This window comes from Palaemon carinicauda, chromosome 24, assembly GCF_036898095.1.
Source record: "Palaemon carinicauda isolate YSFRI2023 chromosome 24, ASM3689809v2, whole genome shotgun sequence".
NCBI lineage: Eukaryota > Metazoa > Arthropoda > Malacostraca > Decapoda > Palaemonidae > Palaemon > Palaemon carinicauda.
The window spans coordinates 76,779,815-76,805,697 of NC_090748.1; the positions used below are offsets into that span (position 1 = coordinate 76,779,815).

Sequence of the window (25,883 nt, forward strand, 5' to 3'; positions counted from 1 at the left end):
TTCCTGGTTATTTTTTCTTTTTATACTTCAATTATCTTGATAATATTAAAACAAAACATGATAATTTCCATGCATAAATACAATATTTCCAAGCACTTAAAAGTCCTAATACCCCATTATAATAACAGCACATTCTATTCCAAAATTTGATAATACTGTACTGTACACAATAATGTAAATAGCTTGATAGATAAAATACCTTTCTCATTAGAAAACTATTTTTACCAACCTGTGTCATGTGATTTACATAAGAGGACATCAGTAATGGAGATTCTGTAATAGGTTTGTTGAGCTGCATATGAAGATCAACAAGAGCAATATCTTCTTGAGATGACACGGCAGAAATGAAAGACGTACTTGACACACTAATGACCTCTGAGCTGCTATCACCACTACAATCAACTGCAGACTGGTGAAAGATTTTTACAATACATTTTTAGGGTGGAACAAAACGCCATTTTGCTCGGCATATTTTTACACAGAAACTGAGACAAATATTTGTTTCAGTTCTAAAGATACACAAAGGGCTTCTAACCATCTCTCAAATCAAAACTTATTCATCAAGAAAGAAAACAAGAAGACTGAACCTTATGATTATTTTTAAGATTATTGTATACCATTTCAAATAGGTCTTTCTTTTAGTATATTTAGCTAGTATTGCATTATTTTACAAAATATTTCGTTTGGATCCTACTTCTTATTCTATGTTCATATATTCATTAATTTGAGAAATTTTTTCATAATTTGAAAAGAATCAATTCAAGTAAAATATATAACTGAAGAATAAATTAAAGTAAAAAATATAACTGAAGAATCAATTAAAGTAAGTAGAAATATAACTGAAGAATCAATCCAAGTGAGTAGAAAATATGATTAAAGAATCAATTGAAGTAAAATAATATAACTGAAGAATCAACTAAAGTACTGTACTGTAAGTAAAAAACATAAAAGAAAGAATATTACTCATTTTATGCTGATTTTAATTATTTTGTCTGAATCATTATGAACATACCTGAACTCTCTTCTTCTTGGATCTCAAAAGATGTTCATTTTCAGAAGCTCTAGAAGAGTCATATGCTCCAGAGTGTAGTAGTGATGCTTGGCTGTGGTCTAGGCTAGCACTGTGACCACTACTACTGCAACTGCTATTACTCTGAGTGCTGCTACTGCTGCTATTTCTACTGCGGCTTCTGTGATGAGCACTCCTATGGTTTTCATCAGCACTTGGAAATAAAATTAATAAAATATTTAAAGTTTTTGTCCAATATCCTTCAAGCATTTTACTATTTCTGGTAATGCCATATGATCCTGGTTTTAGTGTGACCAAAATAAATTACTGGCACAATATAATAATTTTCCATACAAACTATTTTAGTTATTTATCAACAATTAAATCCTTATATTCCCTTTATTCTCAATTATTTTACATAATTATTTCATGAAAGGCAATACTTATACTGTGTTCTTCCTTATTGAAACACATGCTACTATTTTTCTATCAGTATACTAGTCACATGTTTTACTTTCTTCAGCCAATAGCATACCATACACAATGTCTAGTATAAAAATTATTCATGTACATACAAATTTTCCTGTTACATTTACCAACTTAATATTGTATAAAAATGTTATTTTCATTAGTAAAATAAATTTTTGAATATACTTACCCGATGATCATGTAGCTGTCAACTCTGTTGCCCAACAGAAATCTACGGTCGGGATACGCCAGCGATCGCTATACAGGTGGGGGTGTACACAACAGCGCCATCTGTGAGCAGGTACTCAAGTACTTCTTGTCAACAAGAACTCAATTTTCTCCTCGGTCCACTGGTTCTCTATGGGGAGGAAGGGAGGGTCCTTAAATTCATGATCATCGGGTAAGTATATTCAAAAATTTATTTTACTAATGAAAATAACATTTTTCAATATTAATCTTACCCGATGATCATATAGCTGATTCACACCCAGGGTGGTGGGTGGAGACCAGCATACATGTTAACAAAGAAGCTAAGTATCCCGTATCTTATTTTAGCCGTTATTCAAAATAACAAACATAAAATAAATAAGTACCTGGTAAGGAAGTCGACTTGAACCATTACTCTGCCTTTTTAAGTACGTCTTCCTTACTGAGCCTAGCGATCCTCTTAGGATGCTGAGCGACTCCTAGGTGCTGAAGTATTAAGGGCTGCAACCCATACTAAAGGACCTCATCACAACCTCTAATCTAGGCGCTTCTCAAGAAAGAATTTGACCACCCGCCAAATCAACCAGGATGCGGAAGGCTTCTTAGCCTTCCGGACAACCCAGAAATATTTCAAGAGAAAGATTAAAAAGGTTCTGGAATTAGGGAATTGTAGTGGTGGAGCCCCCACCACTACTGCACTCGTTGCTACGAATGGTCCCAGAGTGTAGCAGTTCTCGTAAAGAGACTGGACATTCTTAAGATAAAAGACGCGAACACTGATTAGCTTTTCCAAAAGGTTGCGTCGAAAATATTTTGCAGAGATCTATTTTATTAAAAGGTCACGGAAGTTGTGATAGCTCTAACTTCGTGTGTCCTTACCTTCAGCCAAGCTTGGTCTTCCTCATTCAGAAGGGAATGAGCTTCTCGTATTAACAGTCTGAAAATAATAGGATAAAGAATTCTCTGACATAGGCAAAGATGAATTCTTAACTGAACACCATAAAGCTTCAGACGGGCCTCATAAAGGTTTTTAAAAAAGAACTTAAGAGCTCTACAGGACATAATACTCTTTCTAGTTCCTTTCCAACCATATCGATAAGTTTGGAATAACGAACGATATTGGTCAAGGCCGAGAAGGCAGCTCGTGTTTGGCTAGAAAACCAAGATGTAGAACATGTAGCCGTTTCGGATGAAAATCCGATGTTCTTGCTGAAGGCATGAATCTCACTGACTCTTTTAGCTGGTAAAGCATATCAGGAAAAGAGTCTTAAAGGTGAGATCTTTCAGGGAGGCTGATTGAAGTGGTTCGAACCTGTCTAACATAAGGAATCTTAGAACCACGTCTAAATTCCAACCAGGTGTAACCAAACGACGCTCCTTCGTGGTCTCAAAAGACTTAAGGAGGTCCTGTAGATCTTTATTGTTAAAAAGATCTAAGCCTCTGTGACGGAAGACTGATGCCAACAAGCTTCTGTAACCCTTGAAAGTGGGAGCTGAAAGAGATCGCTCTTTTCTCAGATATAAGAGGAAGTCAGCTATTTGAGTTACAGAGGTACTGGTCGAGGATATGGATACTGACTTGCACCAGTTTAGGAAGATTCCCCACTTCGATTGGTAGACTCTAAGGGTGGATGTTCTCCTTGCTCTAACAATCGCTCTGGTTGCCTCCTTCGAAAAACCTCTAGTTCTCGAGAGTCTTTCGATACTCTGAAGGCAGTGAGACGAAGAGCGTGGAGGCCTTGGAGTACCTTCTTACGCGTGGCAGACGTAGCAGGTCCACCCTTAGGGGAAGAGTTCTGGGAACGTCTACTAGCCATCGAAGTACCTCGGTAAGTTATTCTCTCGCGGGCCAGAGGGAAGCAACTAGTGTCAACTTTGTCCCAACGTGAGAGGCGAACTTCTGCAGTACCTTGTTGACAAACTAGAACGGAGGGAATGCATATAGATCTAGATGAGACTAATCTAGTAGAAAGGCATCTAAAAGAACCACTGCTGGGTCTGTTGAGAGCCTCTTGGACATCGAGGTTGCGAAGAGATCCATGGTTGGATGGCCCCAAGTGACCCAAAGTCTCTTGCATACATCTCTGTGGAGGGTCCAATATGTTGGAATTATTGTCCCTTCCTACTGAGACAAACTGCTAAGACATTCAAGTTGCCTTGGAAGAAATTTGTTACTAGTGAAAAGTCAAGACCTGTTGAACAGGAGAGGAGGTCACTAGCGAACTCGCACCATGTCAGAGAGTAGGTCCCTCCTTGCTAGGAGATGAACATCAAAGCAGGGAGTTGTCCGTGTTGACCTCCATTACTTTGTCTTGAAGGAGAGACCTGAAGCTTTTCCAGGTCAGACTTACTGCCAGAAGCTTCTTGCAGTTAAAATGCATTGTCCTTTGACGCGAGTTCCATAATTCCGAGCATTCCCTACCGCCTAAGGTCGCACCCCAGCCTACGTCCGATGCGTCTGAGAAGAGAACGTGGTTGGGAGTCTGAACAGTCAGGGGAAGACCCTATAAAAGGTTGATAAAGTCCTTTCCTCAGGTTAGACCAGACTTATCTTCCGGAAACCGGGATCGAGACCGCTTGTAGCGTCTTGTCCTTTTCCAGTGAAGAGCTAGATGAAACCGAAGAGGACGGAGGTGTAGTCTTCCAAGTGACACCAAATGCACCACGGATGACAGTGTCCTAACCAGACTCATCCACAGCCTGACAGGGCCGTATTCCTTCTTCAGCATCTTCTGGATGGATAGCAGGGCTGGGGATTGATCTTCTCGTTCAGCCATGTCCTCATCAGAGGGTTCCTCATCCGAAACTGATGAGGAAACGGCAACGGAGTGGGCAACGTCTGACTCTCTGAATCCGGTCGCACTGGTGGATGCGTGACGGAGCCGGACACAAGATCATGGTACTGCTGCACAGTCTGTGAACTGTCAACCATGGGGAAGCGAGGAAGTACAGCGACAACCCGAAACTGTCTAGACTGTCTGGGTAGTACAGACAACTCCTTATCGGGTTGCTGAGGTTGCCGCACTGCGTCACAACAAGTCACCTCTGCTGGTTGTTGAACGTCTTCCCAGTGACACACTGACTCCGTAAAAAATCCTCTATCAAGGACTAAGCTTGGACTGCATGTCTTGCAACAAAGCCCAAGGTCTATGGGAGCAGGTGTGGCAACAGACGGGGTTAGCGACTGAAGCGGAACCATTTACCCTCCCTGGAAGCATGTTATGCTTAAATAAAAGTCCATAGGAGGCTAAGCAGCTTAAGGCTCCTCTCCAAATGACAGAGTCCTCAAGGGAATATCAGAAGGAGGGAGAACAGCACTTTCTCATCTACAGGAACCATATCCGAGAAAAGCTAGGTTCTCTCAGTGAGGGTTTCACTGGTGCAAAAGCAGCAGACCAGAAGGCAACGTTATGAAACTGCTTGACAGTCTGTGAACTGTCAAAAACTGAACTGTCAACCACAACAGGAGCGTGAGGACATACAGCACTGGTGTATAAGTAGCAGACCAGAAGGCAACGTCATGTAACTGTATGACAGTTTGTGAGTTGGCAACAACCAAAGTTGTGTGGGGAAGCCTCAACTCCTGCTGACTAGTTTTCTGCTGGCGAGTGGCGGTAACCACAGTATGTTGCGGAGGCTGACACACCGTGTCAAAACACGGCAGCTTGTGGTAGCTCACGCGCGGCAACGGAGTGCTCTGTGTGTGGGAGTCATCATACATCTGGCAGGGTTGACTTGTGCATGGGTGGAGGAGCTCTCACAACAAGAGTGTGAGAGCAGGAAGCCATGCCGGGCGCACAACCGTGGGAGGTGTAGGCCCACGGGTGCATCGTCAACCTTCTCCGCAGTCGGAGTGTGGGAGCTGGCAACAACAAAAGCAGAGTGCTGGAGCGTGGGAGGAGCTGCGGTGGGTTGAGGAGCATGCGGTATGGTATGCGGAGCATGCTGTAAGGTATGCGGCTCATGCTGCATGGTATGCGGAGCATGCTGTAAGGTATGCAGAGCATGCTGCATGGTATGCGGAGCCTGCTGTAAGGTATGCAGAGCATGCTGCATGGGCTGCGGAGAATGCCGCATAGTGCTGGAACCCGGCAGCTCTACAGAACCTTCCCACTGCTGATGCGGTAGCTCACGCATGTTAGCAGATGGTGCAGCAAGAACATGCGTCTGGCAGGGTGGACTGCGCATCGGTGGTGGAGCTCTCACAGGTGGAGGGTGGGAGCAGGCAGCCGCAGTATCTGCTGAGCGCACAACCTCGGCGGGTTGTAGGTTAACAGGTGCATTGTCAACCTTCCAGCATGATACTCCTGCATGAAGGAAGAAGCTGAGACTGTATAGTCTGCAGCATGGACCACTAGGGTCTATGAAAGACAACAACAAACGGAGCTACTGTCCGTTGTGACTGAGGGTCTAAAACCGCTGGTGCGGCAACAGACGGAGTTACTGCCTGTTGCGGTACCACCTTGCCTCTCTTGGGAGGTGTGCAGTTGTCGTACTGCAGCAAGTCCGAACTGACCCAGTGGCTACACCTAGGCCGTTGGACTTGCGCGGAAGGGACCGACTTGCACTTAAAAGCTGCAAGATTTGGTCCATGGTTTCTGCGAGAAACCTCTTCCGCAGACGAGGAATAAATGGGCTCTCTCGTCTTTGTGTGGGTGGGGTGATCACGTCGGCAACGTGTGTAGATACACCCGAAACCACGGAGGGAAACGTCTGTTTGTTGATCAAGGCCTGTGGAACCCATAAGTCCTTCGACATTACTTCTCCCCTGGGCTTGGGAGCTTGTAAGAGGTATCGGACTAGGTGAACAACTGGCACGAACAGACGAACCCTCGAACGCAACACTGTAACACTTTGCGCATATCACTTTATCACTTTTGATTTTCTGTTTGCACTTATTTCACTGAACTCGAAACTTTAAGTGGTTTGTACCTGAAACACGCAATCCTATCCTTCATTAAAAGGTAGTAATTGCGAAAACAGTATTACAATGTAACAGAAAAACATAATGAAAGATAAAGAATTCAGTGGCTGGAAAAGAGACTAAACACTAGATCAAATAAACTACGTTTAAAATCTCTCACCGCATAAAGCCTGGGAACAAGAATAAAACTCTAGAAACGTTTTACCTTCTTCCCCTATAGCGACTAGGGAGAAGAGCAAAAAACGAGAACAACGTTACCCGCTTGAACGAAACGTTTATCCTCCTCTCTCTCCCTCCGTCTCTATCTCTCTCTCTCTCTCTCTTGACTTAGAACCTGAGAGATGAGCCCAATTATATATATCGTTAAAACATATTATTTGTTAAAGGAAAAAACTGAAAGGTTTCCCAAATAAAAAGTTCCTTTATTAGAATTAAAACCATTTAAGCTAAGAAAGAATGAACGAAACGCTAGAATCGGTTTACTCTTACTGCAACGTGAAACCGTGAAATACTCTCTCTCTATCGTAACGATAGAGCGCAAGTTGAACGTTCTGAACGTCAACAACTGCGGAGACTAAACAAAACGTTAGTTCAACTTTGAAAACAGTACGAGACTATCAAAGAAATTCTTTCAAAAACATTAAAATTAAAATAGCATAAATTCTTAACAGGAAAAACGATATGACGGGCTCAATGTTAATTAACTTCGGTTCCAAGTAAGGACCGCCTACTATTAGGAAAGGTCGCATATAAACAAACATAAAAATTAATTTTTATAAGTTTATAATAAATGGAAGTTAATCGAAGAGGCCTATAAATGGCGGAGAGATATAAAATAAATCTATAACTTTGTTAAGCAAAATTACCAAAAACCTAAACACACTTCCGTCTAAGGGAAGGGTGGGTATAAAAAGTGAAAGAGAGTCTATACTCTCTTCGACACCAACACTTCCGTCTAAGGGAAGGGTCGGCCATTTAAAAGTGAAAGAGAGTCCATACTCTCTTCGTCACCATAATTAAATCAAATTAATTCCAAAAGCTTGCTAAGCTAATGATAAAGCTTCCTGAATAGCGAAGGCTAAACTCTAGAGCAAATACATCAACAAATCGTGAACAATAACTCCAGAATCAACAGCGTATCCAAGTAGGTCTAGCCGGTGGCACGACAGAGGAAAAATTGAGTTCTTGTTGACAAGAAGTACTTGAGTACCTGCTCACAGATGGCGCTGTTGTGTACACCCCCACTTGTATAGCGATCGCTGGCGTATCCCGACCGTAGATTTCTGTCGGGCAACAGAGTTGACAGCTACATGATCATCGGGTAAGATTAATATTGAAAATGTTATTTTCATTAGTAAAATAAATTTTTGAATATACTTACCCGATGATCATGTAGCTGTCAACTCCGTTGCCCGACAGAAATCTAAGGTCGGGATACGCCAGCGATCGCTATACAGGTGGGGGTGTACACAACAGCGCCATCTGTGAGCAGGTACTCAAGTACTTCTTGTCAACAAGAACTCAATTTTCTCCTCGGTCCACTGGTTCTCTATGGGGAGGAAGGGAGGGTCCTTAAATTCATGATCATCGGGTAAGTATATTCAAAAATTTATTTTACTAATGAAAATAACATTTTTCAATATTAATCTTACCCGATGATCATGTAGCTGATTCACACCCAGGGTGGTGGGTGGAGACCAGTATACATGTTAACATTAGAAGCTAAGTATCCCGTATTTCATTTAAGCAGTTATTCAAAATAACAAACATAAAATAAATAAGTACCTGGTAAGGAAGTCGACTTGAACTATTACTCTGCCTTTTTTAAGTACGTCTTCCTTACTGAGCCTAGCGATCCTCTTAGGATGCTGAACGACTCCTAGGTGCTGAAGTATGAAGGGCTACAACCCATACTAAAGGACCTCATCACAACCTCTAATCTAGGCGCTTCTCAAGAAAGAATTTGACCACCCGCCAAATCAACCAGGATGCGGAAGGCTTCTTAGCCTTCCGTACAACCCAAAAAACAACAATAAAAAGTATTTCAAGAGAAAGATTAAAAAAGGTTATGGGATTAAGGGAATGTAGTGGCTGAGCCCTCACCTACTACTGCACTCGCTGCTACGAATGGTCCCAGGGTGTAGCAGTTCTCGTAAAGAGACTGGACATCTTTGAGATAGAATGATGCGAACACTGACTTGCTTCTCCAATAGGTTGCATCCATAACACTCTGCAGAGAACGGTTCTGTTTGAAGGCCACTGAAGTAGCGACAGCCCTAACTTCATGTGTCCTTACCTTCAGCAAAGCAAGGTCTTCTTCCTTCAGATGAGAATGTGCCTCTCTAATCAGAAGCCTGATGTAGTAAGAAACTGCGTTCTTAGACATCGGTAAAGTAGGCTTCTTGATAGAACACCATAAAGCTTCTGATCGTCCTCGTAATGGCTTTGTCCGTCTTAAATAGTACTTAAGAGCTCTTACTGGGCAAAGTACTCTCTCTAGTTCGTTCCCCACCAAGTTGGACAGGCTTGGGATCTCGAACGACTTGGGCCAAGGACGCGAAGGAAGCTCGTTTTTAGCCAAGAAACCGAGCTGCAAGGAACATGTAGCCGTTTCAGATGTAAAACCTACGTTCCTGCTGAAGGCGTGGATCTCACTGACTCTTTTAGCTGTTGCTAAACAAACGAGGAAAAGAGTCTTTAATGTGAGATCCTTAAAAGAGGCTGATTGAAGCGGTTCGAATCTTGATGACATCAGGAACCTTAAAACCACGTCTAGGTTCCAGCCTGGTGTGGACAACCGACGTTCCTTTGAGGTCTCAAAAGACCTAAGGAGGTCCTGTAGATCTTTGTTGGAGGAAAGATCCAAGCCTCTGTGGCGGAAGACCGCTGCCAACATACTTCTGTAGCCCTTGATCGTAGGAGCTGAAAGGGATCTTACATTCCTTAGATGTAACAGAAAGTCAGCTATCTGTGCTACAGAGGTACTGGTTGAGGAAACTGCATTCGCCTTGCACCAGCTTCGGAAGACTTCCCATTTTGACTGATAGACTCTGAGAGTGGATGTCCTCCTTGCTCTGGCAATCGCTCTGGCTGCCTCCTTCGAAAAGCCTCTAGCTCTTGAGAGTCTTTCGATAGTCTGAAGGCAGTCAGACGAAGAGCGTGGAGGCTTGGGTGTACCTTCTTTACGTGAGGCTGACGCAGAAGGTCCACTCTTAGAGGAAGAGTCCTGGGAACGTCCACTAGCCATTGCAGTACCTCGGTGAACCACTCTCTCGCAGGCCAGAGGGGAGCAACCAACGTCAACCGTGTCCCTTCGTGAGAGGCAAACTTCTGAAGTACCCTGTTGACAATCTTGAACGGAGGGAACGCATACAGGTCTAGATGGGACCAATCCAGCAGAAAGGCATCCACGTGAACTGCTGCTGGGTCTGGAATCGGAGAACAATACATCGGGAGCCTCTTGGTCATCGAGGTAGCGAATAGATCTATGGTGGGCTGACCCCACAGGGCCCATAGTCTGTTGCAAACATTCTTGTGAAGGGTCCACTCTGTGGGGATGACCTGACCCTTCCGGCTGAGGCGATCTGCCATGACATTCATGTCGCCCTGAATGAACCTCGTTACCAGCGAAAGCTTTCGATCTTTTGACCAAATGAGGAGGTCCCTTGCGATCTCGAACAACTTCCTCGAATGAGTCCCTCCTTGCTTGGAGATGTAAGCCAAGGCTGTGGTGTTGTCAGAGTTCACCTCCACCACCTTGCTTAGCTGGAGGGACTTGAAGGTCATCAAGGCCAGATGAACTGCCTAAAGCTCCTTGCAGTTGATGTGAAGTGTCCTTTGCTCCTGATTCCACGTGCCCGAGCATTCCTGTCCGTCCAGTGTCGCACCCCAGCCCGTGTCCGATGCGTCCGAGAAGAGACGGTGGTCGGGGGTCTGAACAGCCAATGGTAGACCTTCCTTGAGAAGAATGCTGTTCTTCCACCACGTCAGTGTAGTCCTCATCTCTTCGGAAACAGGCACTGAGACCGCCTCTAGCGTCATGTCCATTCTCCAGTGAGCAGCTAGATGAAACTGAAGGGGGCGGAGGTGGAGTCTCCCTAACTCGATGAACTGGGCCAGCGATGAAAGTGTCCCTGTTAGACTCATCCACTGCCTGACAGAACATCGGTTCCTTCTCAGCCTGCTCTGGATGCATTCTAGGGCTTGATTGATCCTTGGGGCCGACGGAAAAGCCCGAAAAGCTCGACTCTGAATCTCCATACCTAGATAGACAATGGTCTGGGATGGGACGAGTTGGGACTTCTCTATATTGACCAGGAGGCCCAATTCCTTGGTCAGATCCATAGTCCATCTGAGATTCTCCAGACAGCGACGACTTGACGGAGCTCTTAAAAGCCAGTCGTCCAAATAGAGGGAGGCTCTGATGTCTGCCAAGTGAAGGAATTTGGCAATATTCCTCATCAGTTTGGTAAACACAAGAGGTGCCGTGCTTAGGCCAAAGCACAGGGCTTGGAACTGGTACACAACCTTTCCAAAGACGAACCTTAGGAAAGGTTGGGAGTCTGGATGGATGGGGACGTGAAAGTACGCGTCTTTCAGGTCTAACGAGACCATCCAGTCCTCCTTCCTGACCGCTGCTAGGACCGACTTCGTCGTCTCCATCGTGAACGTCTGCTTGGTGACAAAAGCATTGAGAGCACTGACGTCCAGCACCGGTCTCCAACCTCCTGTCTTCTTCGCTACCAGGAAGAGACGGTTGTAGAAGCCCGGGGATTGATGGTCCCGGACTATGACTACCGCTCCCTTTTGTAGCAAGAGCGACACCTCTTGTTGCAACGCTAGCCTCTTGTCCTTCTCCTTGTAGTTGGGAGAGAGGTTGATGGGAGATGTTGCTAGAGGGGGACTGCGGCAGAACGGAATTCTGTACCCCTCCCTTAGCCACTTCACAGACTGAGCGTCTGCACCTCTGCTCTCCCAAGCTTGCCAGAAGAACTTGAGCCTGGCTCCCACTGCTGTCTGGAGAGGAAGGCAGTCAGATCCTGCCTTTTGCGGACTTGGAACCCTTCTTGGATTTGCCACGGTGACTGTCGGCACGGGTACCTCCTCTGCTGGAGGTTCTGCCACGAAAGGGCGGGATGAACCTAGTTGCTGGTGTGTCCACTGCTGCAGGACGGAAAGGTCTAGGCACGGAAGGTAAAGCTTTAGCCTTACGTGCGGAAGATGCCATCAGATCATGGGTATCCTTCTGGATCAGCGAGGAAGCCATCCCCTTGATCAGCTCCTCCGGAAACAGACACTTGGAGAGAGGAGCAAACAACAACTCCGACTTCTGGCAAGGAGTGATCCCAGACGACAAGAAGGAGCAAAGATGTTCTCTCTTCTTAAGCACACCCGACGTGTACGAAGCCGCAAGTTCACCAGACCCATCCCGAATGGCTTTGTCCATGCAAGACATGATCAGCATGGCAGAGTCCTTATCCGAAGGGGAAGTCTTTCTGCTTAACGCTCCCAAACACCAATCGAGGAAGTTGAATATCTCAAAAGCACGAAAGACTCCCTTCAACAGATGATCCATGTCAGAAAAGGACCAGCAAATCTTCGATCGTCTCATAGCCAGCCTGCGGGGAGAGTCAACCAGACTTGAAAAGTCGTCCTGGGCAGAGGCAGGAACCCCCAAGCCGGGTTGCTCTCCCGTGGCATACCAGACGCTAGATTTGGAAGCAAGCTTGGTAGGCGGAAAGACGAAAGCAGTCTTTCCCAGTTGCTTCTTGGACTGCAACCACTCTCCCATAACCCTCAAAGCTCTCTTGGATGAGCGTGCGAGGACAAGCTTGGTGAAGGCAGGAGCAGCAGACTGCATGCCCAGAGCAAACTCGGAGGGAGGAGAGCGAGGGGTTGCAGACACAAACTGTTCTGGATACAAGTCCCTGAACAAGGCAAGGACTTTACGAAAGTCTAAGGAGGGAGGCGTAGACTTGGGCCCTTCTAAGTCGGAGTGCGGTTCATCCAAATGTGCATCTTCGTCATCCGATACTCCATCATCCGAAAGCTGAGTAGGAAGTGGCAAAGGCGGAGCAGAAAGCTGAACGGCTGAATCCGGCAGCACGGGTGCATGCGTAGCTGCTGCAGATTCAACATCATGCCGCTGCTGGTCAGTCTGCGAGCTGGCAACAACAAAAGCAGAGTGCTGGTGCGTGGGAGGGACTGCCGTGGGTTGCGGAGCATGCCGTATGGGATGCGGAGCATGCCGCATGGGTTGCGGAGCATGCCGCATAGTGTCAGAACATGGCAGCTCTACAGCACCTTCCCACTGCTGATGCGGTAGCTCACGCATGTCAACGGATGGTGCAGCAAGAACATGCGTCTGGCAGGGTGGACTGCGCATCGGTGGTGGAGCTCTCACAGGTGGAGTGTGGGAGCAGGCAGCCGCAGTATCTGCTGAGCGCACAACCGCGGCAGGTTGTAGGCTAACAGGGGCAGTGTCAACCTTCTCAGCATGATACTCTTGCATGAACGCAGCAAGCTGAGACTGCATAGTCTGCAGCATGGACCACTTAGGGTCTACCGTGGTTGGAGCAGCAACAGACGGAGCAGTAGCCTGTTGTGGAACCACTCTACCTCTCTTGGGAGGTGTGCAGTCTTCGGAAGACTGCGGCGAGTCCGAACTGACCCAGTGGCTACACCTGGGCCGTTGGACTCGCTCGGAAGGGACCTTACGCTTGAGAGGTCGTGAGACCTTGGTCCATCGTTTCCTCCTTGAAACTTCTTCCACAGACGAGGGATGATAGGGCTCATTCGTCTGTATGTGGATGGGACGATCTCTGAGAGAAACGTCCGCAACCACTGAGGGTACATCCGTACGCTGATCAAGGCCTGCCGAACCCTTAGGTCCTTCGACATTGCTTCTCCCCTGGGCTTGGGAGCTTGCAAGAGGTCCCGGACTGGGAGGACGACTGGCACGAACAGATGTACCCTCATGCGCAACACTGACACTGACACTTTTCACCTCACTAGCACTAACACTTCCCACTGCACTTTTCGCTTTCAGCTCTTTGACATCTGCCAAAAGCTGATTACGGTCATTAGCCAATGACTCCACTCTGTCACCAAGAGCCTGAATGGCACGCATCATATCCGCCATGGATGGCTGAGCACTAGTAGCAGGGTCGGGAGTCACCACTACAGGGGAAGGAAAAGGTTGAGGGGCATGGGGAGAGGAAAAATCAACAGAGCGAGAAGAACTCCTCCTGATCCTATCCTTCTCTAGCCTACGTGCATTTTTAAGGAATTCGTTAAAATCGAATTCCGAAAGCCCAGCGCATTCCTCACACCGATCTTCCAATTGACAGGATTTACCCCTACAATTGGAACAAACGGTGTGAGGATCTATGGAGGCCTTCGGAAGACGCCTAGTACAAGCCCTAACACTACACTGCCTGTACTTAGGGACTTGAGACTGGTCAGACATCTTGAATTGTAGAAATAGTCAAGGGGGGATTCCAAAAACTAGCAAAGTTCGTTAACAATTAATCCAAATTAATTCCAAAAGCTTGCTAAGCTAATGATAAAGCTTCCTGAATAGCGAAGGCTAAAATCTAGAGCGAATACATCACCAAAATCGTGAGAAACAACTCCAGAATCACAGCGTATCCAAGTAGGTCTTGCCGGTGGCACGACAGAGGAAAAATTGAGTTCTTGTTGACAAGAAGTACTTGAGTACCTGCTCACAGATGGCGCTGTTGTGTACACCCCAACCTGTATAGCGATCGCTGGCGTATCCCGACCTTAGATTTCTGTCGGGCAACGGAGTTGACAGCTACATGATCATCGGGTAAGATTAATATTGAAAAAACTGATTTCTCTCTACCATTCTTTTGGAACTTTCCCGTAATCTGGAGATTCTTTAAACTCCCTTATTAGTAATTCAATAAATGCTTTCTGCAATATCTCATTTGTAATCTCATCAAATCTATATCTTGCAACATCAACACTTGCCCCTGCAGGGATTCTCAAATTTATACAGACCTCTTTTAATACCACCTCTCTCTCATACTTGCAACATTCAAAAACTATAGGGAAAATCTCTTCTTATTTACTTTTTATTCTATAAAATATTTTGTCTAACTTTTCACACTACACATATCTTCTTAAAAGACATCCTATTTTTCTCTACGATTAAACAAATTTTTAACCCTTATTTTGTCTTATTCATACTCTTCTGTCTTAAAAGTGTTCACCACAACTCCATCAATCAGCATCTAAAGTTCTAGTTTTAAATACAGTATTCCCTGACTAAGTCTGTTGTCTTTCTGACAGAAGAAGAGTGGCCATTCATGCATGCACCACCTGGATCATGTAATATGATCCAAACAACCTCTTCACTGTCCAAGAATCTGTAGTGATGTAAACATTTATGTTAGAATTTCCAAAGCTCTTTTTCTGACTTCTTCCTTTACCTAGAGAATTGTTGCAATTTTCTTCATCAATACCCACTGATATTTTCAGCAACCAGCAATGATTCTACATGTAATTATCATCCTCATCATCATCTCCTCCTATGCCTATTGACGGGAAGGGCCTCGGTTAGATTTCGCCAGTCATCTCTGTTTTGATCTTTTAATTCAAAACTTCATTCATCATCTGCTTTGCACTTCATAGTCCTCAGCCATGTAGGCCTGGGTCTTCCAATTCTTCTAGCGCCTTGTGGAGCCCAGATAAACGTTTGGTGAACTAATCTCTCTGGGGAGTGCGAAGAGCATGCCCTAACCATCTCCATCTACCCTTCATTATGATTTTATCCACTCAAGTAATCTCTCTTATAGTATAATTTCTAATTTTGTTCTGCCATTTACTCAAATATCCTTCTGATTGCTTTGTTCTCAAATCTACTAAATCAATTGGAGATTGTTTCGTTGTCATACCATGACTCATGTCCACAGAGTAACACTGATCTCACTAAACTGATATATAGTCTGATTTTTATAAGCAATTTCAGGAAATTTTATTTCCAAATTTTACTTAACCAAGCCATTGTCTAATTTGCCTTTTTCAATCTTACACTCAACTCTAATTCTAAAGACCCTGTATTAGAGATCGTAGTTCCTAGATATTTAAATAATTCTACCTCATCAATTTTTTCTCCTTCTGATGATATTTCATCTTCCATTGCATACTCCGTTCTCATCATCTCTGTCTTTCTTCTATTTACTTTCAGACCAACCTCGTGTGATATTTCATGCATTCTGGTAAGCAAGTATTGCAAATCCTGCGGTGTTCTACTAACAAGGACAGCATCATCAGCATACTCTAGGTCAGCTAAATTCCTATCACCAATCCAGTCCAATCCTTCTCAACCATCTCTGACTATTCTACGCATTACAAAATCCATGAAGAGGATAAACAACATAAATGACAACATATTCCCTTGGAGTACTCCACTGTTCACTGGAAATTTATTTGACAAGACTCTATTAACATTAACTTTGCACTTGTGTCGAATGTTCGACTCAACAGAATCAATTCTGCAGTTACTAGTCGTTTGATGATGTCACATGAAAGGTCTTCATTATTTCATTTCTTATTTGTTTGATTTCCAATAAATTTAATATTTGAAATATAGATTTATTTAATTATTGGAGTTTGTTATTATTGTAACAATATAAAGATGTTTATTTCATTAGAATTATCAATTTTTCCTTGAAAATAAGTTTCTTTTGTTTGGAAGTTGTGTTTGGAGTTCTGATTCGACTTCAACTTTAATTGTATAGAGAATAATTGGTTATTGAAGATATTAATAATCCAGTTATTGTATCATTATATTGTTATTCATTATCTTTTTCCATCTAGAAATGTCCCCCCTGTTAACTACCTTACGTCCAAGTATTTATTTCATAATTGTATTAAACATACGAACATTGGCTTATGGGTTAAGGTTTGGGAGAAATCTCGCCAATTTTGTTGTCTTATTACAATCGTGCCCGAGAGAACATCTCCACTTATTGGCACCTGTTGTCGCCGGGTTTTTAGCAGTGAATACACGCCGAGTTTATTATATTAACGTTAGGGGGTAGGTGAGTATATGTGACGGGCCTGTTCGATACAGTCATCTATTCCAGTTGATAGCATAGTGTCCTCAACTGAGGATAGTACATACCTCTAGCTGTGTTGGCTTACGTGCCCTAGAGGCCATTTGTTTATTTCTACAGTAGTCTGATTTAGGCTATACGGTACAGTAGTGTTGCCGAGCATCCAATTTCATATATGATCGTTTGATCTTTGGTTAGATTAAAACTTACACACATCCTATGTCTATTATTAATGCATAGTTTATGTTAGTGGTCTAATAGGTTAGGCCTAGGTGCGTGGTTGTTAGGCTAATACCCGTGCAACTATCATCGGCCCTAAGGGGGGCCACAGTAGGTTACAATCAATATTTTATTTGTTAACCCATTACAGTTCTTATGTAAGACTAATATGAGAATAAAGTATATAGTTATAGTATCAGGCTAATAGACTGATAAGTCTTTTAGCCTCGTATCAACCTTTCCTTTGCAAAGTAACCTACAATTCATCATCCATTTTATTACATTGTTATGTATTGCTTTGGTTTTGCTTTTGAGGACTGTAATGGGTGGGATTCCTTTCTATTTTGTCAGTATGCAATATATGCAAAATTTATATAAGTTTTTATTTGCATGATGCTTTGTGGTATGTTTTTTTTCTTTCATGAACAATTACTTAATTGGGTTTCCTGAAGGATACAAGTAGATATATTTACTCCTATTATGACATGTGAAAATTATTTGATTGACCTTCTCAGCATTGTAAGGTATGTGAAAGAGACACTTGTTGATTTGCCTCGCCCCATTTTACTAGTTGCCTAATGGAAATGTTATTCTCCATCTTATCCAAGTAACATTAATGCTTTTTATTTTTGTGTGTAGTTGAATTATCCAACTTTCCTCCACAGCACTTGCTATGCTCATGAACAGACTTAATTAAATTTACATATTTAAGAAGAATTCCATAACACAGGACTCTCCACAAAATTGTTCATGCACACTATCAAAGGCTTTTTCATAGTCCACAAATGCCATCAAAAGTAGATTTCTATATTCTACGCATTGCTGTACATGTCTCAAAATCAAAATTTGGTCAGTATAACTTCTACCTTTTCTAATCCTGCTTATTCATCTCTCAGCTTTTCGTCAATCTTTCTCTCCAGTCTCATTACGATAAGCATACTATATATTTTCTTAACAACTGCCGTAAGTGTTATGCCTCTGTAATTATTGTAATGAGGCAGGTCTCTTATTTTGCCATTTTCACAAACACTCCCAAGTCCCATTCATCAGGTTTTGCTCTTCATGCCACATTCTACAAAATAATCTTGCAAGTAGTCTAGGAGTCGCTTCATTTTCAGCCAGTATCATCTCGGCAGTTATTCCATCGTATCCAGGGGCTTTCCATCTCTTTGGTGATTTGAGGATAGCTTTGACTTCAAACACACTGAATTCATTCATGGGCACATCAAGGTCTTCATCAGCTTCAGGTATATCAATAAAATTATTCCCTTCACATCTCCTATTCGTAACCTCACTAAAGCGTTCCACTCAACATTGTCTTTCTTCATCTTCTGTTGTTATAACAGATCCATCTCTCTTTTTGATAGGTATATGCTTCTTCTTTGCCCCAGTCGAGATTTCATTAAGAATTCTATGAGCAATTCTTACACCATAGCCACTTCCTGAATTCATTGCTTTGTCAGCCTCATCTGCTTTACTGTCTAAATATTCTCTACAGTCATTCCCGACTTTCCTTTTGACTTCACTATCAATACTGGAATATTTAACATGTTCTACCTTGTAATTTTCATTAATTCCTCAAAAACTTTCAACAAGCAATTTCTGTCTTTGTCTCCTTTTTATAGAATCCCATGTATCATTTGCTATCAATGGCTTTCTCCTTCTAACTGCATGTCCCAACACTTCACTACCAACTGACTGATATATATTCTTAATATCACACCATTCTTCATTAATAGTCTGCTCTTTGTCTCTTGAGTCTCTAAAACTGCAAATCAATTCCCACATTGGTCAATTGCAAATGTTTTTCTGTGCTCTTCTTCTAAAAGCTTAGTTGTATCAAACCTAGGTATTTCATCTACCTTTCTGTTGGGTGCTTTCAGTTTTAATTTCAGTGTGGCAATGAAGAGCTGGTGATCACTACCAATATCTGCACCTCTATAGCTTCTTACATTTCTCAGAGTCCTTCTTCTCTCTTTATTAATAACAATGGGATCTACTGTATTTGATTTTTTTGTAATTGCCACATGTTGAAGTCCATGTATATTTGAGGATGTTCTTGTGTTGAAAAGAATACCTCCAATGTTAAGATTGTTTGCTGAACAGAAACTTATGAAATGGGCTCCATGTATTTAAGAACTACTCATTTCCTGGTGAAAATTTTGCCATTACTCTACATCCATTGTTTAGTGTAATTCAGACATTACAGAGTGAGTTTCATCTTTTTCTTTTGTTAACCTCTTTCTATGGATTTGTTTTGTTTGTTTACTACTAGCAAACATTGTGTTGTCTGATTGTTTGTGAGAGGTAGTTTTCATTGCACTACCTTCCTTGGTGTTGAGTGTAAGTCTAGGAACTATCCTCCCGTATTATCGTTACTTGGTAACCTAAACCAAGTAGCAACCCCACTTGAAAAAAAGTATTTTGTATACAAAGCATATAAAACAACTATAACAAATAACAATGACACTATATTCTAATAGACTCATAAAGTCTGCTCAATCAAAAGAAATTTTTGCATGTAGTTTAAGCCTTTAAATGTTCCAATGATTTACAAGACTAAGATAATCATTCCATTATTTGGTCACAGCTCAACCAATATTGCACTTTTTTTTTTATATCAGTTATATGAACATTACAAGCAGTAATCTAATGCCTTTTATTTGTTTGTTTTCTCAGCAGTGTAAGGGATATTTCACTTTTTCTTTTCCTATTGTAATGTGTATCTTATAAACTATGAATTCCATTGGAGTTTAGTGTTCCCTGCACCAGCATTCAGAGGTTTACCTAGTCACCATTCAGTAAGAGGAAACTTAATTTTTCTTTCTCAAGGGACTTGTCAAAAATATATCCATTCATGGATGGGGAGAAACCCCTTTAGATAAGCAGAGCCCATTGATTGGCAAAGAGTAGAAAACCAAACAAGAACTTCATACATTTGAAAACTGTCTTAAAGAGAGCAATCTGAACCCATTAAAACAATGTTATTTGGGGGTTACTTCAAACTCTTATCTACTTTTTAGTTTCTTGACCAAATTCTTTCATTTAAGAAGCATTTGAAAGATATTTTTCTTTGGAAAATAGAGGAAATTCTAATACTATTATGTAGTTAAACTTGCCTTACAAACTCCCTTTGATGAAGTAATAGACGACCTTCGAATTGCAACTCACCAACCAACGAAGAAAATAGCAGGAAAGATCCAACGCCTTGAATTCACAATCTCAGAACTCAGGGGAAAACACCCTACCTGAACAATAGCTATCTGACAATTCTTCCAGGTCTAAACAAGCTGACTCCCTCGTCACTGTGGCAGTGTTTTAGAAGTTGAATTACAACAAAAATCCTGAATCATATTAAATCACACAACACACCCATCTGATCTTAAGAATAATCTACTTCATTTCTAACATTCATTTAAAAAACTTGAATATGATAATGTTAGTATTAGAGGAATGGGAAAAAAAATAAAACAGGAGGTTAAAATTGCTCATAAACAGCAATCTAGAGGTAAACTTACCCATGACGGTCTGAATAGCTAGCAGTAATGTAAGACTGATCATGATGTGGCGAAGACGAAAATGCTTCACTTGGGATAAACTCATTGCATGGGGTCATTTGCTGCTGATCCTCTGGTACAACAGGTAGTGACTGTTGTGATGAAACCCTTGACAGACTGCCTTCTCCATTACCAACTATAGTCATCTAGATAAGAAAGAAATACAAAAAACTTCTAAAGTACATTACTACTATAGTTTCATAGTTTATTTTCATTCTTTTATTCAACATTGTAAGTCATAATTTACTTTAGTCTTGACCTTTGTTCTTTTACAGTTTGCTCTTTTCTTCTCTGATCATTTTCCACACTAGGCTGCTTTCCCCAGTGTGGTCCCTTGGGCTTGTGACATTTTTCTTTTCTAAACATGGTTGTGACTTGGTTTATAGTAACAACATTACTGTACATTTTTGTGTATAAGACAATCTTTAAATCCTAAAATTCACCCCTAAAAGTTTTTAGATGGTCTTATACTAACATACTAAAAATTAAACCTCATCAGTGGGCTAGCATCAGCCTTGGTGGGATAACCACTGACATAAATGAAAAGATTAACAGAATGAAATAAAATTACAATATAGGTAATAAAACCATTTTCCCCCTATTGTAGATATTAGCACATTATATCACAAATAGTCTATTCAAGGAATACTGTAATTCCATATCAGTTATATAAAAAATTTTTCTATGCAAACCCATTTGAGAACATGTAGACATCGTCAGCTGATTCTAACTACCTCTATCTAGGATATGCACACATATGAATAACAAAAAGTATTCTTAACAAAATTTCTAAACTTATTAAAAAGTTCTATAATAAATATGTTATTTTCATTAGTAAAATAAATTTTTGAATATACTTACCCGATGATCATGTAGCTGTCAACTCCGTTGCCCGACAGAAATCTAAGGTCGGGATACGCCAGCGATCGCTATACAGGTGGGGGTGTACACAACAGCGCCATCTGTGAGCAGGTACTCAAGTACTTCTTGTCAACAAGAACTCAATTTTCTCCTCGGTCCACTGGTTCTCTATGGGGAGGAAGGGAGGGTCCTTAAATTCATGATCATCGGGTAAGTATATTCAAAAATTTATTTTACTAATGAAAATAACATTTTTCAATATTAATCTTACCCGATGATCAAGTAGCTGATTCACACCCAGGGTGGTGGGTGGAGACCAGCATACATGTTAACATTAGAAGCTAAGTATCCCGTATTTCATTTTAGCAGTTATTCAAAATAACAAACATAAAAAAAATAAGTACCTGGTAAGGAAGTCGACTTGAACCATTACTCTGCCTTTTTTAAGTACGTCTTCCTTACTGAGCCTAGCGGTCCTCTTAGGATGCTGAACAACTCCTAGGTGCTGAAGTATGAAGGGCTGCAACCCATACTAAAGGACCTCATCACAACCTCTAATCTAGGCGCTTCTCAAGAAAGAATTTGACCACCCGCCAAATCAACCAGGATGCGGAAGGCTTCTTAGCCTTCCGTACAACCCAAAAAACAACAATAAAAAGTATTTCAAGAGAAAGATTAAAAAAGGTTATGGGATTATGGGAATGTAGTGGCTGAGCCCTCACCTACTACTGCACTCGCTGCTACGAATGGTCCCAGGGTGTAGCAGTTCTCGTAAAGAGACTGGACATCTTTGAGATAGAATGATGCGAACACTGACTTGCTTCTCCAATAGGTTGCATCCATAACACTCTGCAGAGAACGGTTCTGTTTGAAGGCCACTGAAGTAGCGACAGCTCTAACTTCCTGTGTCCTTACCTTCAGCAAAGCAAGGTCTTCTTCCCTCAGATGAGAATGTGCCTCTCTAATCAGAAGCCTGATGTAGTAAGAAACTGCGTTCTTAGACATCGGTAAAGCAGGCTTCTTGATAGAACACCATAAAGCTTCTGATTGTCCTCGTAATGGCTTTGTCCGTCTTAAATAGTACTTAAGAGCTCTTACTGGGCAAAGTACTCTCTCTAGTTCGTTCCCCACCAAGTTGGACAGGCTTGGGATCTCGAACGACTTGGGCCAAGGACGAGAAGGAAGCTCGTTTTTAGCCAAAAAACCGAGCTGCAAGGAACATGTAGCCATTTCAGATGTAAAACCTATGTTCCTGCTGAAGGCGTGGATCTCACTGACTCTTTTAGCTGTTGCTAAGCAAACGAGGAAAAGAGTCTTTAATGTGAGATCCTTAAAAGAGGCTGATTGAAGCGGTTCGAATCTTGATGACATCAGGAACCTTAAAACCACGTCTAGGTTCCAGCCTGGTGTGGACAACCGATGTTCCTTTGAGGTCTCAAAAGACCTAAGGAGGTCCTGTAGATCTTTGTTGGTGGAAAGATCCAAGCCTCTGTGGCGGAAGACCGCTGCCAACATACTTCTGTAGCCCTTGATCGTAGAAGCTGATAGGGATCTTACATTCCTTAGATGTAACAGAAAGTCAGCTATCTGTGTTACAGAGGTACTGGTTGAGGAAACTGCATTCGCCTTGCACCAGCTTCGGAAGACTTCCCATTTTGACTGATAGACTCTGAGAGTGGATGTCCTCCTTGCTCTGGCAATCGCTCTGGCTGCCTCCTTCGAAAAGCCTCTAGCTCTTGAGAGTCTTTCGATAGTCTGAAGGCAGTCAGACGAAGAGCGTGGAGGCTTGGGTGTACCTTCTTTACGTGAGGCTGACGCAGAAGGTCCACTCTTAGAGGAAGAGTCCTGGGAACGTCCACTAGCCATTGCAGTACCTCGGTGAACCATTCTCTCGCAGGCCAGAGGGGAGCAACCAACGTCAACCGTGTCCCTTCGTGAGAGGCGAACTTCTGAAGTACCCTGTTGACAATCTTGAACGGAGGGAACGCATACAGGTCTAGATGGGACCAATCCAGCAGAAAGGCATCCACGTGAACTGCTGCTGGGTCTGGAATCGGAGAACAATACATCGGGAGCCTCTTGGTCATCGAGGTAGCGAATAGATCTATGGTGGGCTGACCCCACAGGGCCCATAGTCTGCTGCAAACATTCTTGTGAAGGGTCCACTCTGTGGGGATGACCTGACCCTTCCGGCTGAGGCGATCTGCCATGACATTCATGTCGCCCTGAATGAACCTCGTTACCAGCGAAAGCTTTCGATCTTTTGACCAAATGAGGAGGTCCCTTGCGATCTCGAACAACTTCCTCGAATGAGTCCCTCCTTGCTTGGAGATGTAAGCCAAGGCTGTGGTGTTGTCGGAGTTCACCTCCACCACCTTGCTTAGCTGGAGGGACTTGAAGTTTATCAAGGCCAGATGAACTGCCTAAAGCTCCTTGCAGTTGATGTGAAGTGTCCTTTGCTCCTGATTCCACGTGCCCGAGCATTCCTGTCCGTCCAGTGTCGCACCCCAGCCCGTGTCCGATGCGTCCGAGAAGAGACGGTGGTCGGGGGTCTGAACAGCCAATGGTAGACCTTCCTTGAGAAGAATGCTGTTCTTCCACCACGTCAGTGTAGACCTCATCTCTTCGGAAACAGGCACTGAGACCGCCTCTAGCGTCATGTCCATTCTCCAGTGAGCAGCTAGATGATACTGAAGGGGGCGGAGGTGGAGTCTCCCTAACTCGATGAACTGGGCCAGCGATGAAAGTGTCCCTGTTAGACTCATCCACTGCCTGACAGAACATCGGTTCCTTCTCAGCATGCTCTGGATGCATTCTAGGGCTTGATTGATCCTTGGGGCCGACGGAAAAGCCCGAAAAGCTCGACTCTGAATCTCCATACCTAGATAGACAATGGTCTGGGATGGGACGAGTTGGGACTTCTCTATATTGACCAGGAGGCCCAATTCCTTGGTCAGATCCATAGTCCATCTGAGATTCTCCAGACAGCGACGACTTGACGGAGCTCTTAAAAGCCAGTCGTCCAAAAAGAGGGAGGCTCTGATGTCTGCCAAGTGAAGGAATTTGGCAATATTCCTCATCAGTTTGGTAAACACAAGAGGTGCCGTGCTTAGGCCAAAGCACAGGGCTTGGAACTGGTACACAACCTTTCCAAAGACGAACCTTAGGAAAGGTTGGGAGTCTGGATGGATGGGGACGTGAAAGTACGCGTCTTTCAGGTCTAACGAGACCATCCAGTCCTCCTTCCTGACCGCTGCTAGGACCGACTTCGTCGTCTCCATCGTGAACGTCTGCTTGGTGACAAAAGCATTGAGAGCACTGACGTCCAGCACCGGTCTCCAACCTCCTGTCTTCTTCGCTACCAGGAAGAGACGGTTGTAGAAGCCCAGGGATTGATGGTCCCGGACTATGACTACCGCTCCCTTTTGTAGCAAGAGCGACACCTCTTGTTGCAACGCTAGCCTCTTGTCCTTCTCCTTGTAGTTGGGAGAGAGGTTGATGGGAGATGTTGCTAGAGGGGGACTGCGGCAGAACGGAATTCTGTACCCCTCCCTTAGCCACTTCACAGACTGAGCGCCTGCACCTCTGCTCTCCCAAGCTTGCCAGAAGAACTTGAGCCTGGCTCCCACTGCTGTCTGGAGAGGAAGGCAGTCAGATCCTGCCTTTTGCGGACTTGGAACCCTTCTTGGATTTGCCACGGTGACTGTCGGCACGGGGACCTCCTCTGCTGGAGGTTCTGCCACGAAAGGGCGGGATGAACCTAGTTGCTGGTGTGTCCACTGCCGCAGGACGGAAAGGTCTAGGCACGGAAGGTAAAGCTTTAGCCTTACGTGCGGAAGATGCCATAAGATCATGGGTATCCTTCTGGATCAGCGAGGCAGCCATCCCCTTGATCAGCTCCTCCGGAAACAGACACTTGGAGAGAGGAGCAAACAACAACTCCGACTTCTGGCAAGGAGTGATCCCAGACGACAAGAAGGAGCAAAGATGTTCTCTCTTCTTAAGCACTCCCGACGTGTACGAAGCCGCAAGTTCACCAGACCCATCCCGAATGGCTTTGTCCATGCTAGACATGATCAGCATGGCAGAGTCCTTATCCGAAGGGGAAGTCTTTCTGCTTAACGCTCCCAAACACCAATCGAGGAAGTTGAAGATCTCAAAAGCAGGAAAGACTCCCTTCAACAGATGATCCATGTCAGAAAAGGACCGGCAAAACTTCGATCGTCTCATAGCCAGCCTGCGGGGAGAGTCAACCAGACTTGAGAAGTCGCCCTGGGCAGAGGCAGGAACTCCCAAGCCGGGTTCCTCTCCCGTGGCATACCAGACGCTAGATTTGGAAGCAAGCTTGGTAGGCGGAAAGATGAAAGCAGTCTTTCCCAGTTGCTTCTTGGACTGCAACCACTCTCCCATAACCCTCAAAGCTCTCTTGGATGAGCGTGCGAGGACAAGCTTGGTGAAGGCAGGAGCAGCAGACTGCATGCCCAGAGCAAACTCGGAGGGAGGAGAGCGAGGGGTTGCAGACACAAACTGTTCTGGATACAAGTCCCTGAACA

The 25,883-nt window shown here is 43.6% G+C and overlaps 1 protein-coding gene across 1 annotated transcript in view; it reads right to left on the reverse strand.

Moving 5' to 3' along the window:
- tweek (transmembrane protein KIAA1109 homolog tweek) overlaps positions 1–25,883 on the reverse strand; it is a 789,520-nt gene that overhangs the window by 454,441 nt on the left and 309,196 nt on the right. Inside the window, 3 exon segments of the mRNA XM_068348609.1 lie at positions 230–409; positions 1,013–1,223; positions 20,431–20,615. Of these exon segments, the coding sequence (XP_068204710.1) occupies positions 230–409; positions 1,013–1,223; positions 20,431–20,615 (576 nt within the window).